The sequence below is a fragment of the Aptenodytes patagonicus genome, chromosome 5 (assembly GCF_965638725.1).
Source record: "Aptenodytes patagonicus chromosome 5, bAptPat1.pri.cur, whole genome shotgun sequence".
Taxonomy (NCBI): domain Eukaryota; kingdom Metazoa; phylum Chordata; class Aves; order Sphenisciformes; family Spheniscidae; genus Aptenodytes; species Aptenodytes patagonicus.
The window spans coordinates 14806014-14825583 of NC_134953.1; the positions used below are offsets into that span (position 1 = coordinate 14806014).

Below are 19570 nucleotides of genomic sequence, written 5' to 3' on the forward strand. Positions count from 1 at the left end.
CCCCGGGCCGCACCCCGCCGTCGGGACCGCCCGGACCCCCGCCCGCCTGCCCCGGGGGTAAATCACCAAAGAGCCGGGACCTGTACGGGTCCCAACGAAACCAGCTCCGAGGTGCGTTCCAGTACGTGAAATTAAACGGGAATACGGGTGAGGTTTATATTACTGTATTTAGACCGTCAATAACTTAAAAATACAGCGAAAATGTACATTATTTTTACATGTTCCATTTGGTTTGTATTTGTTAAACATTCTCTTTGTGTCTAAAATAGCCAGGAGGGGACAGTGCAAAGAGACTGGCAGTGGGACGAAATGCTGATCGCTGGGATGGGTCTGGTGGTGGAAAGAAAGCGCATACTGACAAACAGATGCGGCACGAAACCAACAGTGGCAAATCTATTCCTTACTGCAACCTGGGGGAAAGAACCCGGGATCTTACAAAAGTACAGTTAGAAATAGTAACCCTGAGGAACAAAACCAAAGCAAAACAAAATATCACATTATAAAGAAAAATGGTTATTTACACTCACAACCTCAAGATTAAACCCTTTTGGAGAACAAAGCCTATAAGCCCTAATGCTAAATAAGTATCAAGTCTAGTTCTCAGGTAGTTTTCAAAGGCATTAAAAATCAGAAGATTTTTTCATACCTCCAGACTACAAAATCTGGTATACAAAATTATGTCCAGTCACTTTAAGGCTAATATACATTTAATGCAGGAAAACGATAGGTTGCATCTGAAACGCAAGTATCTCAATGCTTAGAAAACATTAAATTAGGGTTCACCCAGAAAACAGCAACTAAGGGATCATTTCTCAAATAATTCCTACCTGGAGCAAAATTTTGGACACCGTGTCTGCAGATATTTAAATAACGTATTTACAGTTCAGCTGTTCCATGTACAATACGATTGAGCTGGTTTTTATTGTAGTCTCATTTTTCACCATTTGTTTACAATATACAAAATAGTATTCGATCCATTAAAAATACGTACAAAGAATTGTTTGCTGAAGACTCCGCGTACAAGCCATCTACTGCATTTTTCCTTTACTCGGTCAAACGAATGTCCTAACTGATATCACTGTTTGCTTAGTAGAAATAGTGGCTAAGAAATACCTCTCGGCGCGATGAGATACCGTCGATTTAAGAGGCCTATGTGTGCTGGGACATACCGTTCACTAAACTCCTAAGTTGCTTTACTACAGTCTCTATTAGCTTCTGCTTGTCACGGTCATTCTTCCTGAACTGAGCAAAAATGTTGTTCTTTTTGCTAGAGTCTTTCATTCTGGAGAAATAAAAAAGCAAATGACACAGACACGTTAGAAACATAATTTGAAAAGGAAAAATCCGACTATTTAAATAGGTTTACTTTTGTTCCTCTTTTGACCTTTCTGCTAATAAGAACTGAAAGATTACAAAACCTGTTATCTATGTGTTCTTAAATTAAACTTCGGCAATGCAGAACTCATTTTCACAAATATTACTTCACAAATCGCCCGTAAGTATTAAGCAGATATCACTTCGGCAGGAAACTGGCCCTACCGATCGCGTTAGAGGGGAGAAGCAAACCAGAAAACCCGTTAGTATCATCTGCTTCCATGGTAAGTTCAGACTCAGCGAACGGGCGTGTTTCGTTCACCATCAAATTACCCGATATCGTTATTGCTGATCTCCCGTATCAATGGATTTGAAATTTGGGAAATAAAGTAAACTGAAGCAACAACATTTTGTAACAATATAGGCGATACGTACCCTCTGTGAACTCTGCAAAATACATATTCATCGCAGGCAGGAGAGGAGAGAAAACACCGTTAGAAAACGCCTTTAAATCACGGTACGTTTTGACGCAGCTTTAAAAGCAGGTTGATACTCGGCTGGCGGCAACGCGCCCTCCCCAACCCACTCGCCGGGCCAGCCGAAACGCTCGCACCGGCTTTACCACGGCGAAACCCCACGCGTTCCCCTTCCCGAAAGCGGCAACGCGGGCAGCCGCAAGCTGCTACCGGGGCTCCAGCACCGCCCGCGGCTCTGCGCGGCTCTCGGCACCGGGACGGCGACGCGCTGCCGCCGGGCTCTCGCCGCCGCAGCTCCCGGGAGGGCGGCCCCGGTCCCGCAGCCGCCCCCGTGGGTGCCGGGCTCGGAGCGCTGCGGCGCCCGGCCTCGTCCCGCCGCCGCTCGCCTCCCCGCGCCGGCAGCTCCCGGCCCCCCGCACTTACTTCTCCAGGAGCGTGAGGGCCGTGCTCGGATTGACCCGCAGGTATTTGGAGGTGGCCTGCCCGTAGTCAGCCAGGTAGGTGGACCAGTCCCACACCATGAAGAGGTCCAGGAGCTGGGGGGGGAGAGGCGGGTGAGGGAGCGCGGAGCGGCTCTGCGGGGAGGAGGCGGCCGCCCGGCCCGGGCCCGGGCCCGGCCGCAGCCCCTCGCCGGGAGCCCAGCCGGGAGCCCCTTCACCTGCCCGTTTCTTTCTTTAAGTGCCTTCTCACCTCCCTCCGCGCGCTGGGAGGCGGCCGTGCAGGTTCGGCCCTAGGAGGGGATGCTAATGGCTTCACGCTTTGCTGTTTCAGGAGCTTGCTTTGCCGTGAGGAGGCAGAAGGGGATATTCGTGTCTGTTGCTGCTCACGGTAATTTAAACCAGAGGTTCAGGTAGTCTCAATTAAGTGAATTAAACAACCCCTGCTGCACTCTCCGTGGTGACTGATCCCCGTGACTTGGCCCCAAGCCCTGGGCACAATTCTGGCCCAAACAAACTCCGAACACTTAAATGGGGGAACAAAAAGCCTCCCGCCACAGTCCTATGTCTGGCCGCAGTTTCGAATCAGGCCTTTGACTCGCCATCTCAGAGCTGCTGTTCAACAAAACAGCCTGCGTTTACAAGCAGACGCGATGCCTAACCTCCAGCAGCCAGTAACCTCGTAGCCCTCAAAGCTTAATTCCCCCTCTGCCATCACGGGTGTGGGCCGGGCACTGCCGGGCACCCTGCCCAGGCTGCCCAGGGCCAGGGCACAGGCGGTCCTGCTCGGTGGAACCTTTCCCACAGCTACTGCAGGCTGGCAGGGCCCACTCCCATTGACGTCAATGGGAGGGTGCCCCAGCTTCCCCCCGTGTCTGATGCCTGGCCTCATCCTGCTGCAGAGGGCTAACACGGGCTTGTTCTCAGGCTGCCCACTGTTTGCCAAACCTACTGTTAAAATAAACATGGGGAACCATTAGCAACACTTTGCCCTGGCTCGTGGTGCCCATGGCTGCTCCACTGAGCTGGGTCCTCACTGTAACCTAGAGCCTCTGCTTGCCTGGAGGCCTTGCTACGTCAGTAAGGCCTGGAAAGGTGGGATGGAACAGGATTTTCTGTAAAAAAAACCCCACTTTAAGAAGCATAACAGACTACTGCACGTCGTACCATTTTGCTATTTAAATAAAGAACCCTTTTCACTTTAAACTTTTGTTTCTGCTAAGCCCTGAGCAGAGCTGTTACAGCCGGGGCACAACAGCAGCGGCCCCTGCTCCCGCAGGCAGAGCTGCAGCAGGCGCCGGCTAAAGGCAGGGCTGCACCTCTGACAGCCTTGCCTTACTCAGACTTCTCAGTCTGATAAAACGTCGCAGATCTCCAGTAATGCTCATCCCCAAAATTATAACACCAACTTAATTACAAAATAAAAGCATACACCCGGTCTTCACAGCTTCAAATTTATATGCTTTTTCTCTCCAAATTTTTCTACTTCCTAATCCCTTTCTTATGTTATTTTCAAACAAAGTGTCTAATTTAAATAAATTATTTTCTAATTAATTACTCCTTCCATATTTGTAGTATAGGCTTTTATGAATACATAGTAACATTTCCTGGCTTTATAATGGACCTCTGACACAGTTACTGCTCTGTTGTTCCAAAGTCCTCCAGGGACCATTACAAACCTCAGTGTCATCTAGATTTTACATATGACTATCTCATTTGGGTGAAAGGTATATAAAAAGCAAGGAGGCTATTTCATTCTCTACTGACTACATATCCATGATAGCCTTCAAGGTCAAATGCAAATAGTTCTTTCTCACAAAGCACTTTCTCAGGATGGGCACCATCAATTCTCCTGCTGAGCTGGAGAGAACATGCCTTTAGTCACTAAGCAAACAGACTTGGGAAGGCTCTGATAACTCAGGAATTAGTGGCATTTGTGAAACCCACGGTGTCAGCTGCTGCTGCATGTTACTCATCATTTCTTATTACTTGCGTTACAACAGTCAGTAGTGCCCAGTCCTCATAGAGGCTGTATGATATATTCAAAAGCACGATCAAAAGAGCAGCAAGACCGGGCAAGCAGGTGCACAACACAAGTTGGGAGGATAAAGCTGACAGCCACAGGAACCCAAACTATATAATCTGGAGACTTCATGTTCCCTCTCTCTTACAGAGAAGCAAACAGAATGTATTAATAAATTACTGCTGATTACAATCCCACTTGTCATGGGCTCCACATGGGAGATGGTCCTTAAGAAAGGACCATGCCAACGCTCCTGCAGCAGTTGTGTTCAGTAAATCAAAGGTGAAAGATTTCATTTCTTATCCCTATTGTAACACTGAAATTGAGGATTCTGGGTAAATCCTAAACAACCCTGAAGCTCTGTATCCTGTTAGCAATGTGCAGCCCAAAGCCATCGATGACTGATACAATTACAGTGCTGACAAGTTCAAACAAACTTTCCTGCCAATATCGCATGAGCGATTTTCATACCATACTTCCAGTGCTTGAATCAACCGCCTGATTGTGTCGTGGCTCTGGGCATCTCAGTGATAGTGATGGCTGGGGTGGAAGATTACACCTCATCTGTCACCTGACCAAACACAGGTAGGCATGTAGGGCTCTAAACAGACCATGGAGTCTGTTGCTTTTCAACACATGCAGTAAAACAATATCCCAAGAGAACATGAAGCATATTCTGTGCTCTCCAAGACAGTTCTGGCTCTAAAGAGTGAACACTCTGAGAGACACTATCGGCAAGGGGTATATACCCAGAGCCCCTTCCCTGCTACACACTTGGTCAAAGAGCTGCACGCAACCAGCCTCATGCTAATAAATCTCCTAAGTTAAAGCAGCTGTCATGACATGTGGCATGTAACATGAAGGACCAGGGACATGCAATCAAATGACACATGCTACCCAATCATAGCTCCCTTCCCTCCTTCTGCGCACGTGTTCAGGGGCTGCAGTGACATGACAAACATGCATGACAAACATGCCCTGCTGCTGGAGTAAACGTGACGGAGCTGCAGACACTGCTGGAGACCGGACTGCTGCTGTGCACAATTATGCATTGTGCGTTTTGTCCCCCTCACAGCCACAGTTCTGTGCTGCGGCATATTGCTGTACATAATGGGCTTTGACAGCACGTACTGTACACTGTGGGTGGGCAAGAGCTGCCTGGTGTGCAGCTCTTTGGATCCGTGTCCTGGCCATTCATATCACCTGCATCTGACTTGGCACTTGGCGGATGTTCAGTCAATGCAGGCACTTTGCAAGGGGAGCAGGTTGGCGAGCAGCCAACGGCAGCAAGGACAGTCTAGCATAAATGAGCTGCTGGTCCCAGGACCATCACACGTGTATGGGAACTAACTTCAACCCACCCATACAAAGCTTCCTTCGAGCGCAGCCCTGAATTCACCTTCACTCCTGCAGCCATGCTGCAGAGGTATCGACCCTACAATCTGCTTCAACTTCTGCTACTCTGTTCCTTTCTGATTTACACTGCCTTTTGCTACAAAAATGTGTGCCTTATGTAAATGAAGCACTTTAATTCCTCTTCCTCGTATAGAAAGACCTCTATTAAAGTGGGACTGTCTTGGCCACAAGCATATGATCTGGAAGATAGCCCATCCATTCAAAGATGCAGAAAAATATTTGGGCTACTGCATGTGATTTGAACATACTCTTGGAAAGACAAAGCTGATAATGAAGCACTGGCCTACCTAATCCTTTGGTAGATGATTTTTATTTTAGTAAAGGATAAAGTTATCTTAAAATTTATACATAAAGATTATCGAAAATGAGAAGAACATGAAGATGCAAAAAGTCTGTTTTTTAATTCATGCAAACAGATAGCCACATGAAATTCATAATGAAAACTTGGCCAACTCTTCAACAGAGGAGAAAAAAACCCTCCAACTTTTTCCCTATATTTTTGCTATATTTTCATTCACAATAGATGCATATTAAAATGATGCTATAATGTGACAGGGACTAGGTGTGTGCAAAACCACAAGAAGAAGGAACAGCCTTTGGTAATGTTACACGGTACTCAAGGTAAAGATATAATGGAAATACTTTGTGGATTTGGCTTGACATGCTGATGTGACTCATACTACAGAGATGTAATATGTGGGATATGTTAAGTTCCACTGAAATAAAAGTAAATCTCTGCAGTTTTAAAAACGGTGATTACTACTAATGTGGAAAAAGAAAAATTGTATCAAGGGCAAGTCTAATCGTAAAAGCGTTAATTTTGCCAAAAAGAGTATCTGCTACAATTAAAAAAAAAAACATTTAGGGGAATTAAGTTCAGGTGAGCTCACCCCACGGCTTCTCAGTTGTGAAGCATGAAGTACAGGAAAATTTGCTGGTTCTGTGACAGTAGTTCTTACTGTGGCAACTAGAATCAACTTATTAAAGGTCAAGTTAAAGCAACATTTCCCTACTTCTATTTTATCCACTAAAACTGTCGCTATTACCGAAACAATAACTGAAAATGAGATGTATTGTCCAGCAAGGAATGGTCCACACTGACATGCACTGTAGTAAGAGAAGTATGTGCACAGAGTAGGTCCTGGCAATAAATATTTTCTTGCCTCAAAAATCAATCAAAATCCACACAGTGTAGCACATCACACTGGCGCTGCTGGCTGTGACTTCTTCAAGGTCAGAATGTGCATTGTTTGCCTTGAAATTACAATATGAAAAACGTTTCTTTTGCACATGCATCTTTCCAAAGTTAACACGTACAGGAAACATTTCAAACCGGTCAGAAAGGCAATCTCTCCCACTACTCTGAATCTGGAGGCAGTGCAGACCATTAGCTGTTAGTCAGCCGCACAGCCCCACCTAAGGAGCCACCCGAGGGTGCTCTGTCAGAACCAGCTTACGGTGCAGCTGAAACACTGTGAAGCACCTAATAAACTAGATATACATACTCTGCTATGCAAGAACAATGGCACTGTTGTACTCTCTTTATCCCATAACAACCATGAAAAATAAGAATAAGCTAAGACAGGCAATGCTATACCTGAGAATTTTATAATGAAACAGAGTATGTTTCCCTAGGAGCAAGGGAACAGATCTTCAAGCCCTTCTGACTAGGAATAATTAACAAAAGAGTTTGCAGAGAAGTGTATGCATTTGTGTGTATGAATCGTTACCAAAAAAGAAAGGAACATGGGAAAAGCTTTATCCTTTCTAGTATACCAGATGGAGTGTTCAAAAGACTGTCCACTTACTTACATTTACAAGATAGATAGGGTATACACTTCTGCCTTATTTAGAGGATTTGCCTCTTCTAAAGGTGCGATAGAAGGGGAACCTTTATCCAACATCTTGGGACCATGAGGGCTGATGATCAGAGCGCAGCATGTTCCTTTTACCGTGTATGAAACAGTGTTGTCCTCTCAAACCACCACATCGCCAGTCACGTATATACTTCTAACATTATAGATAACTTGAGGCCTTTGGTTGTTGTTCTACACTTGCATTTTGAATGATGCCCTACAATATGCTGATTTTCTAACTTTTTGTTCCTGTCTATGTATTTTCTAAATGCCTTTTACGTGTCTAACATAAGCTCTTTCAGCTTATAATAAACACCACTTGGAAAAAAAAGATGTTTATATATACTTATATAAAAGGCTATAGTAATCTCCCACATTATGCAGATAACGCTGCTGTTTTTAATTAGAAGACTTTTATTTTAAACACAACAATCTTATTGTAAAAGACACTAAACTATTTTTCAGTTAAAAGAGGTCCTACTTTAAGACAATGATAGCTAACGGGTTTGGCTAACACAAAACATACAATATTGATGCCACAGGGGAAAAAAAGGTCTTAAGATTTTAGGGACAGAATTCTGGTTTCAAATAGGGCACTTGCACCTATTCTTCAAGTTCAGAACTCTTGCTTTTTCCCAATATCTAGGTGATGTGGGCATATTTGGATAGAAATTAATGACAATCATTGCTCAGTAAAGCTTTGTCTTTTATTACCTAACGTCCTGAGTAGCTCAGCTGTAGTCCTGTATTTAGGCCGTATTGTAATTACGTGAGAATTTTGTGCACTGGGAACTGCTGGAATCGACCATCTGGCCCTTTCAATGCTGTTTCAACCTCTTGTCACATCCTCAAATATCATACAGATGCCCTTTCCTTTTTACTTTTGGGCAACTGTCAGGAATAATCTTGGAAAAGAACGCAACTTTGGGAACTAGCTATCCACAGAGACAGCAGAAGGGCTTCACAGGAGGAAATGGGGGCAGTGTCCATTAGACAACACTAAGCATGTTGGTTATACTAGGAAAAAAAAATGTGATTTTAAATTACCAAGGTAGCTTAGTACAAGTTGGAATGGTGCCGTTATCTCTTCTGAAGTATCAAGAGTGTCAGCAAATAGCTTTGGTTGTACAACTAGGCACCAGTGATTCAGGGGCTGGAGATAAAAATGAGGAGTTGTACACTTAATATCCTGCTTACCTATCTGTAAATCCAAATATTCCATCAAAAGAAAAGTAATTCTTTTAACGTATCACTGTCAGTTATGTCCTTCTGGCCCACTCTCCTTGCTCACAAGCTGAATATTTCTCATGCTAAACAGTTTATTAACCCCTAATCACCCAGGTACTTCTGGACTTGATTGCATGTGTAATTACCTTTTGTCAGGTACAATTTGCCTGATAAACATGTCAGAACACTTGCTGCTTAGTCTGTTGAAACAGATAAATGCTGTCTTTCCACAGCCTTGGGGCATAATTAACAGGGAAAAAAAAGGCAGTTATAAAAACACACAGAAGCTGATTCAGTGAGGCCAGAGTTCACAGCATGCAGCCCGCCAAGGCCCATTGCCTGGCCCGCTATGCTTGCCTGAGCGCTTACTGAGTTCCAGCCTGCTGTGACAGGGCAACAGGGGCGGCCCTCAAAAACTGAGATTTAAAGTAGGTTTCCACGTGAACTTCAAAAAAGAGTGGGATGATGCCTGTTTGGAAAAAAAAAAAAAATCAACAAAGTGAAGCAGCAGATAATGATATTGGTAGAGTCCCTGTCATCGTTATGTGTTATGCGCTCAAGCAGACTCTCTGGGATGGGACCAGGAAGCGGAAAACTAAAAGAAGGCAGGGGGAAAAAAAAAAATCAGGAGAAGCAAAAAGGGCAAGATTAAAAAAAAAAAAAAAAAAAAAAAAAAAAGCTTTGTGGCATTCTTGGGCTCAGTTGCTTCTGATTTCTGCCCTGTAGTGTTTGCAGGTTATGCACCCACGCACTACGGGGAGTGCAAAAAAAGAAATCCTTACCTGACCTCTGGATAACCCAAACAGGAGATTAGCCCATTTCCAAGCAAAGCAGGTTGTCACACTGTTAGGCCAATTGCTTCTATTGACACTTTGCATAAACATCTTACACAGGGTGATCAGAAAGGACTGTTATGCCATTAACGCTCTTTTTATTTTTTTATACCTAAGCCTTACAGAATAAAGGCCTTTCTGGGTAAGGGATAACAAAAGGGTCAAAAGGTCACAAACATTCTTTTAAGTAGGTAAAAATCGCAGAAGTTTAGATTCACTGAAAAGTGCAAATTGGAACTTTTTTGCATGTTGTGACATTCCAGCATGCTCAGCTTTTTCTAATTTTACTTTTAGCAAATTCATTAATCTACTTAATTGTGTATTTTTACTTTTACTTTTAAGCAAGAAAATGTTACAATCTTCATTTTAGGAAATAGCAAGCTGTCTAATCTTCCTACCTAATCAGTAATCTAAACAGATTTAGACATTACCATTAAAATCCTTATGGGGAACAGTGTGAAAATATATAGATTTTTTTCTTGAAGTGGTACGATTGAACAGTCTCTCATATACAGTTTTCACCTATAATTTACACAGCATGTGGTTTGCACTGTGTACAGCAAAATATTCTATATTTTCCTTTGTTTTGTTTTTGCTTTGATCGGAGATGGAAACAATCTCCCTTTAATAGTATAAAAGCCACCTGCTGGGCATCGCAGACTACAGCTAATTGGTAAATTCTTTGAAATTTAGATATAATGGATTTTGACCTCTTCAATTAAAAAAATCCCAAAGCCTAGAATACTGGTGAACTCTTCTGGGAAATGAACGGTGCCAAGCATATACAACTGCAAGCTATGCAAAATCTTTTCTTAGGAGAGAATACAGAAATAACATTGCAATTTTTTCCTTGAGGATGCATGGCTTTTGACCTAGAAAAAAAGCCCCGTGACTGTTGTTAGCTATGTATCATTTAAGTCATTAAAACAAAGGAATAGCAAATATACTAATATATCAATTATTACTATTTGTATTGGGGTTTAGAGCTGAAAAGCTCCAAAGATGAAGAGAACTTTTTCATTTTAAACACAGTAAGCTCACAAAAGCCACTCACAAATGGCTCACTCCTCATTTCCCACCCCAAGGAGCTCACACTGTACCTATGTACACCTTTTATTCAGAAGAACAAACGGGTTTGATGACCGAAGAGGAAGCCTGTCAACCAGAACCATTGTTGTTTCATAATTTCTGACATAACGTTAACCTTTCAGTGGAGCTATAATCTCATCGGTTTGTGAACTCTGAGGCAGCGCTGCCTTCCTTTTGTGAAAACACTTATTTATGCTCTGCCCAGCATAACGGGGCCATGGTGCATGACTGGGACTCATAGGCACTGCAGTAACATAGCTACACAACAATGACACTTTCTTTTTAGTCTCTGCTTATGTTTCATGCACAAGTACACACGAATATACGTTACACAGGTATACACTTACTTCCAGCAAATTAACAAAAAAAACCCCCCGCATGAACATGAAGATAACACCCCCATTAATTCCCCAAATGTTATCTCCCTGTGTATTAAAGCATGCACACCATGAAAACACTTACTAGATTGGAACTAAAACGTGAAGGACCAGAATCAGAACTGGACAAAGACAAATCTTGGTCACTCTAAACATTTCCTGGACGCAAAGGAACAACAGAAGTATTTAAAATATAGGTATCTAAGTCCAGCTTACAAGGAAAAAAGAGTTTGCTAACTATAAAATAACACTGCGCCAACCAAATGCAATTATCACTTAATCAGTTGGTGTTCGTTACTGCTGACAAGTATCTTGTTAGCCTGGTTAGCAAGTCTGCCTGCCACTTGCCAAAATATTTTGTTTTGTTTACTCCTGGTGACTTATTTTGTGAGTGTGGTGAATTTTAAAATTCCCCCTACTGATCACATAACTGGAATAACACACATTGGTCTTGTATTTCAAAGTGTAAATTGATCTCTCGATCTGTGAATGTCTCCCTATAGTTTATGCTACCCTTTTTCTGGATTGGTATAACAAATGCATTTTCAAAGTGATGTTATGGGGACTTAGCTATGCAATTCCCATTAGTGTCAATGGGGGTCGCAGGCTAAATTCCTAGGCAATGCTTTGAAAACTGAGCCCTGGATTTTCAAAGGAAGGATAGTTTGTGTTAGAAAGGCAGTGTCTTTCAGTTTTTAAGCCACTGCATTAAAACGTGCCTTTTTTTTTTTTTTTAAAGCACTATGCATTTTGAAATTGTGCCTAAATTGGGGACATTTAGATGTTCACAAGAATGAAAAAGTTTTATATTTAAATGCTTCCATCTGTTTCAAATTTATAAGTGAAAATCGTATCTGTCACTACCATGAATGTTGGGATACAATCTTTAACACATTTGTAAGTGTATAATGTATAAACTCAGGGGTTATGACAGCTGAACCACTGGGAATTACTGTTATGCTAAGAAAAAAACAGAAGTTACTTGTGTTCAATTAAGTCCTTTATAACCTAAATTCTCTGAAAGGGCAGAATTCGTTCCTAAAATCTGGACCTTGAGGTACACTCTGAGAGATGTCTGGTCTTGTTATATTCATGAGCAAGCCCAAATACATTTTTTATTCTTTGGCACTTCAAATGAACTTAGGCCTGCCTACAAACGAAAACACTTGCTGTTGAAGTCATGTGAACAAGCTTGTTGCTGTTACCATAACCAGAAAAACACTCACAATGTATAATTTTTACAAATCCCATTAAAACTTCAAGCAGCCCAAGATTTAACATCTGAAGAAAGTCACTGAGGCAAATATAAATAGCTAGGCCCTATGCAATACACAATATAGCAACAAGTAATACCTCTTCAAAGAAGATTTGTTTAATTACAGTGCAAATGTTTATTATGAAGTGTGTTCTTCTTCATCATTAAAGAATAAGCTGGACTAGTAGCAAAAGAACCGTCTTTTGAGTCTAGAAACAGGGAAGAGTTTGAAAAGCAGGAGCTTGGCAGACAGTCAGGCTCCAGAGGGCACGGGCTCGGGCCAAATTGCTCCTGTCAAGCCCGTTAGCCCGTACACGAAGTCCCTTTAGACAAAGCATAAAACTGTGTCAATGGTAAAATTTGTGTGGATTAAAAATTGTGTATTATGCAATGGTCAGGTCATTCACCATTTATTTTGTTTTTGAGCTTCTGATGCAGAGGCATACACGCTCAAACAGCACACAGCGGTGACAAGTGCAACCCCCCAAAACAGGACATCTGCCTCCGACCTGAATGAGATTTTGAAAACACAATTTCAGCTGTTAAAATTATGAAGCATTTAGTATAGCACAGTTAAATTTAAGCTGTCATTTTCATTTGGCTTCTGGGTTTTTTTTAAACACAGGTTTGTCAGTAGTACTTAAACATTGAAATTTACCAAAACCATTATTAACTGAAGAGGCAATTTTTACAGTTTAGTTTATTTAAACTTAGATTTTGTATAAGGAGTTTTTTCAACTGCATGAGACTTGTAACTGGCTTGCTTTAAACTATTTGCTTATCTACAAAATAATGCCATAAATAGCACGTGAAGTGGCACAGTACCTTAAAATAAGTTTCTTGGGGATTAAAACTGTATTGTTTGTCTCAATCCTTCCTGTAAAAATCCATTTGAGGTGTTTCACTAAAAAGATGTATTCAAAAATTTCAAAATCTAATGTTAAAACTACATTTTAACCACCTTCTCTGGTTTAGAGAAGGTGGGACTACTTAAAAATCATCTAACTTGGTGTAACTGGAATAAAATTTAAACACAAAACACGTTCACTTCAGCTTCCATGCTGTGTTCTGGAATTGAACACTCTTGTCCCATCTGTCATATTTAATATTTAGCAGTATCCATGTGAGTAACTCCAGATGCCTGCAGTGTCACCAGAGGTCAGTATATATACCATACCACGAAAAGTCATTATCTGACAAATGCTGTTTTGAACTAACTAACCCAAACTGTCCTTGTATACACACACATCTAATCTATAAAGTCAGGCTGCTGTACCCTAGAACTAGACATCCGTAGTGGTCTGCCCAAGTATAGTTACAACTCCAAGTTTAAATTTCAGTCCGATTACTTCTAGGATTTCAGGAAGGAGTTTTAGATACATGGCCCTGGTGTGTGAATGTAAACTGATGGCTATGGGAAGACAAGTAAGCATGGCACAGCTCCATGGCATCAGCCTTGTGCTCACAGAGGAGGCGAAGACTTCAGCTCTTTGTGTGAAGCTGAAGCTCACAGAACTGACCCAGGAAGCCACCAACTTGGCCACTGGGAATTAGCAATTCAGTGGTAGAACAGGATATTTCCTTCTCCTAGCTTTCCAGTTATTTCTTGTCATATTCTGACTCGGACCAAAACACCAGCGGAAATTACATCTAAGAAAAATACTGAAATTACATTGTTACAGATTGAGGCTTCCAATCTAACAGGAGGATATACATCAGGTCTATAAGGTTTATGAGCATCTCTTGAATCTGCAGCATTTGGTCTCCACAGAGGTCCATGATCTCTAGTGTGCACTATGAAACACATCATCTCCACTGAGGTAACCTGGGGTTCTACAGCAGGTAGGGGAAAGTAGTTTGTTTCAACACAACAGTCTAATTATTTTTTAATCTATAACTTTTTGGTTTGGTTTATTTTTAAGATTTGTGCAGTTCTCAAAAAGCTGCAGATCTAAAATAAAAAAATCACAGTCTCAGTGCTCTGGATTCTTCTCTTAGGTGGCCATCAAAGCCCTCAGCATTTTACATACAAGGTATTTCTCTGAAAAGCCTCTGCAGGAAGCAGATACAAATATGGCAACTGTTTAATAAAGTATCTCAGCTGATCTTGGGTGCTGAGTTAGAATACGTGGAAAGCCACTGAAATCTAAGACATAATAGGCCAGAAACCAGCATCGTTTTGTCTACATCCAGAAACAAAAATCCAATGCACTCCATAAGGCACAGACACAGATGTGCTCATCATGAGTTTACTGTAAACAGACAGTTATTTCTTCCAAAGTAGTGCATTCAGGGTATGGCTGCATAACCATCCTTCATAGCAGATGAAGTTACATCCCTTAGGGAAAGCTACACTAGACCTGGGAACCACTGGACAAGGAATTCCACAATCAGTAGCTCAGGAATGTAAATATAGACAAGTTAAAAGCAAAGCCAAAATCACTAGACAAAAGTTTCATATTCTTTCCCGGACAACCTTCACTTTCTTCTTCAGCTACTACAAGACGTTTACTTCCACATTTATATCTATCAAATGACTCTAAAAATGTTTTAGAAAATACTACAGCCCGTATAAAATTCTGGTACTTGTTTTTGTTTTTCTTGTTTAGATAACTTGGTTTAGCAAAGGCTTCTGAGCCCAGTAAGTTGCAGTAACAAGAAACCCGGATAGCTCAGAATTTGTTTTTTGTTGGCTTTTTGCAAAAGATCTTTCTTCTCCTGCTGCTATGTTTGCAAACATATTAGGAAAAACTCTTTCTGCTTAATGTCAATAGGCCAATGTTACTTCTTTTCTAAGAAACACATCTTCAAGAAATTATTCTCCTTAGAAGTTGATTGTTTCCCTTTGGAATATGCCTTTTCTCCTCACTTCTCAGGTGACAATATTTCTTAAAATATTTCATCTGAAAAATTATTTGTTACAATTGCTCTGGAAAACAGAATAATTCCAAACTATGTAATATGTTATTTGTAATAATTACTCTTCATATTTTACCTCCAACAGATCCCAATATACATGGAACTTTTGCTGAGTAATGATGGCACAATTCAGCCTCTAATGCCTCCTGCAATTTGAAAACCTCTTCCCCTGATTTTACTTGCCACTTTGAAATGTTATCCCTTTCTGGTGAGTAATCCTGTGCTAGATTCTTTTGCTTCTTAAACGAACATTATTCTCACCCTTTATTGACTGACCACATCTATTATCACATGTAAGCAGTGTTAATCCTCTAGTAATTAACACCCCTATTAAAGTAATTTTAACTCAAAGAAGTTTAAATCGCATTATTGGTTTTATTTAATTAAGCTACGGGGACTGTTTTACACTGTCGTTTGAGTTTTCAGCTTGTGCCTTTTCAATCTACCAGTTACACAGGTTCCCCCTGCCCCCCTAGTTACCTGTGTATTTGTGTCTAGGAATTATTCAATATTATTCTCTTTCACAGTGAACTTTTTAAACTATCCTCTATGTCAATGGATGCAAGACCTAGACACTATACTGAACATATTACCATTCCCAAACTATAATTCGGGTGTGCATTTCAATGATATTATCAAATCTATCCTTCCACAGGGTTCAATACCTTGTCAGTGCTTAAAATGAAAGACCCACTTCTAGTGTCCTTCTCATACATCCTAAGCAAGGGCAAAGATTTTTATTTAAACTTTAGACTGGCAAAAAGAAAGGAGAATCTGAATGCACTGAGTTGTGCCACATACAAAGGCTGGCTCAGCACTTTTTCTGTTACTTCAAAAATAAGTCAGGTTTTAAAATTGCATTTTTTTTGTGTCTACTGCATGGTCCTTTCTGTGGGAAAATATCTGAGGGCCTATGTTCTCTTACAGATCTCAGGTAAGCTACTCAACTGACATGTTTGACACCGGGTCAAAAGATGAAAACTGTCTTCTGGTTTAACTGCATCATGTTACACCGTGCACTCTGGAAGAGTGTGGGCTAATTGTGTGTCCTCCTGGAACGATTTCCTGGAGGCACGCCACTGAAACCGGGAAAGCTTGCGTTCTCCTGGGAATAAGGCAACCTGATGGTTTCATGGACTTTATACACCATTAACTGTGTACTGAAAGTCCTTTCTTTCCTTTGGGTAAAAACATCTCTTTGAATTTCTACTGTTTAAAAAAGAAATGTTCTTAATGGGTCTCAGCATAAACCATGGAAAATGATAAACATCGAAAGAAAAGGATAAGAACAATAATGTACATTTCTAGACAGGAACTGACTTTTTCTTTTTTTTTGTCCTTCATCCCATATCTTTAAGTTCTTCTTTTCTCCCCATCATCTACTGCTTCCATCTACTCATCTTTTGACTTTTTTTTCCCCCCATTTCTTTGCATTTCTGTTCTTATTCATTCTTTTTTCTCCCACCATCACTCTTTCTATGATCGCGGGGTCTTCTAAGTTGCACTGCTCCTTTGCTACCAATGCTCTAGGGAAAGTCCTCTCCAAGAGTTTTTCTTTAGGTTCTAAAATATAACCTATATGTGAATCTTCTATGTAAATTTTATTCGTTATTTCACTGTTTAAAACAGTGCAACTTGTAAGATGACAAATTGCTCCAAATCTGACACACCCATAAGAGCCATACATGTTAACATGGTATAAGCCAGTATGATATAAAACTGTGCCTAAGAACATGCTGGTTCAGTCATTGCTTATAGTACAATTAGTTTCATTCAGAAACCAGTTATTTACATAACAGTATGAAATTCAATCATTTCTTTTGCCACCTATTAGTATCTTTGTACTAACAGAAAGAAAATATGAGGGTTTCACCTCCCAAATTGCACTGACTGACTAGAGGCAGTCAGATAGTCAGAATAATATTTTTTTATTTGTATTTCTGCAGTGCTAAAACACCCAGCTGAAGATCAGTGTCACATTATGGTACATACTGTACAAACACTTCTGAAGATATGATCTTTTTTCTAAGACATTATGATCCAAATGAATAAACATTCATTAAGTACATTTCACTTACTCAAGTCCTTGCCATACTATGTCTATGAAATTCCTTCCTTGTGTTGTTATTGTTCTGAAGCAGAGAACAATTCTTGTTTTCTTGTTGTAAAAGACTCCTTTGATTTTGATTTTACTGGATTTTACATTTGCCCTATAGTGACTTCCAAAGAAGAGATGGACTAACTTTCTTTTTCACAGAAGAAACTAGCAAAAGGAAAAACATGGGATATTCTGCCTGCTGCTTGTGATTGACAGATAATTTAGAGAAGGAATGGAACCTAAATATGTTGATTGATGCAACTGAAAAAATACTGAAGGCAAATCTGTAGGGCTAAGGGGTTAGTAGTGTTGCCCAATACATACTACATACCAGTGATACTACCAGCTTAGCTAAGGCTAGAGGATGTAAGCAATTCTGGGGCAGAAATTATTGAATACGGTAATGCAGCTACCAGTCCCATGGCTCCCTGATGGGAGACCAGGACTCATAGATGTTAAGAGAGTACAAATAACAAGTAACTTGAAGGAAAACAATAATGTTCTTCTCTTGTGTTGTTCAATTAACAATGCTCATTCATTACTCACAGGAACCACGTACCACCCACAGGATTCAGAGGAAGTCCTGTGGAGCTGGGGGCTCCAAAACTGAACTCCATCCATCAGCTCAGGGCTACAGAAAGGGCCCAGATACAATTGTAGAGATCCTGCAGCAACTCGCTGTCAGCAGGAAGACAACAGCTTGATATAATGTATTCACAAACTTCAGGAAAGTCATGCACCCAAATCTTCCTTCCTTGCATTTACATAATTTCTTACATGACAAAGATAAAGGTGAGGATCAGATGGGGAGCAAAACTGCTAGCAGAAGAAAACTAAAGAGAAACTTCATTCCACTGAATAACTTCCACTGAACGGGATGTGTATCACTGACTCGAAGAAAGGGCAAGTAGGAGTTTACAAATACAATAGGCACATGGATCAATTTCTTCTAATTCAAGCAAGAGATTTGTTAATTGAGAAATTATCTGAAAGTGAACCTTCTGAAACTTTTCTACCAACCAGGTCCTTCTGCAAAAGAATAAAACCTTCTCCAGATAAAGCTTATATAGTGCCTTCTCTCATAATGTCCTTGAAAATAACTGCTTCATAAATAGTCTCCCAGACACGTAGCATGCCAGTTATTGAAGAAATTTAGTATCTTGCCCAAGAAAACTGAAGCCTTTGGATTCTGGCATTATGGACAGGGTATAATCGGGACACGCACTTCAACTACCAAGGATACAATTTTAGTGCCATTTAGGTCATGACCTTACAGGAATTTCCTCTGTAACTATGGGATGAGCTTTCCTGAACAGAAAGATTTTCCAGAGATACGAAGTTTTCATCGTAACGATAGCTCTGTAGGTTTTGAATGAATTGATTAACTATTTCTAAACCTTGTCTTATGAAAGTACCAATGACTAAGAAGAAGAGCTGAAAGCTGATTAAATATGACAGTTGGTAGTATTCAGATCAGGACTCAGATATGTCCATCTAAATAGTCTTGACAGCAGCTTTTGCCTACCTTTTTTTTTTTTTAAATATCTACTTTGATCAACCTCTCCAGTGAAACTTTAAGTAATTTCTGCGATGGTACTATTTAGAAGCTGGAACTCCCCTGCACTGCTCTAAGAAGTCAAGTGTTTCACCTGCACGTGACAAATGAGATCAATAAATGCCATTTCTTGTCTCAGTTCCAAAAATTATAAACTCACCTAACAACAACAAAACCCCGCTCTTGTTCAACTAAGGCTTACGTTCTTATGCAAAGGCTGTTATCTGCAGGTCTCTAAGTCAAGCTGAGCCAGTGCTTCACAAGTTCTGTAATTTTCTAAATACACAGTACAGATTTCTTGTCAGCTCATCTAATTCTTGTGTATATCTGGTTCGGTAAGTGGAGAACTAAGAGAATTGTATCCCTTAAATGAACTAGCTTAAAGAAACAACAAGAAAATTATTTTCTTATTTTTGATAACTTCCATGGTTTAGGTACCTACAGCATTCTTTACTGTCAGTTAGGAGATGACATTCAGTTTAAGCATTATACCTTTCACCACATAGTCTTTTGTGCGCAATCTACTATACTTTCCTCTGGAGAAACTGGTACAGTTTCTGCCATAGATGGAGTAGTGTATCTTGTAAGTTAAATGGCAATAGGTGTAACATTTTAGTTAAGTAAGGTATTGATAGGGCTACTGAAGTGAAGTAACAGCATTTGTACACTGAGTTTTTAAAACCTGTTTTCAGATA

General features: G+C 40.7%; 1 protein-coding gene across 9 annotated transcripts in view; it reads right to left on the reverse strand.

Moving 5' to 3' along the window:
* Positions 1-148: 148 nt before the first annotated feature.
* Positions 149-19570, reverse strand: part of EXOC6 (exocyst complex component 6) — a 98760-nt gene continuing 79338 nt past the window's right edge. For 4 of the 9 annotated variants that reach the window (XM_076338774.1, XM_076338771.1, XM_076338776.1 and 1 more), the window contains 3 exons: positions 2214-2326; positions 1750-1761; positions 149-1282 (listed from right to left, as the gene is read on the reverse strand). In XM_076338774.1, coding sequence (XP_076194889.1) covers positions 1150-1282; positions 1750-1761; positions 2214-2326 — 258 coding nt within the window. In that variant the 3' untranslated portion in view covers positions 149-1149. The remainder of the gene's footprint in view (positions 1283-1749; positions 1762-2213; positions 2327-19570) is intronic. The other 5 variants (XM_076338775.1, XM_076338772.1, XM_076338777.1 and 2 more) reach the window with 2 other exon arrangements.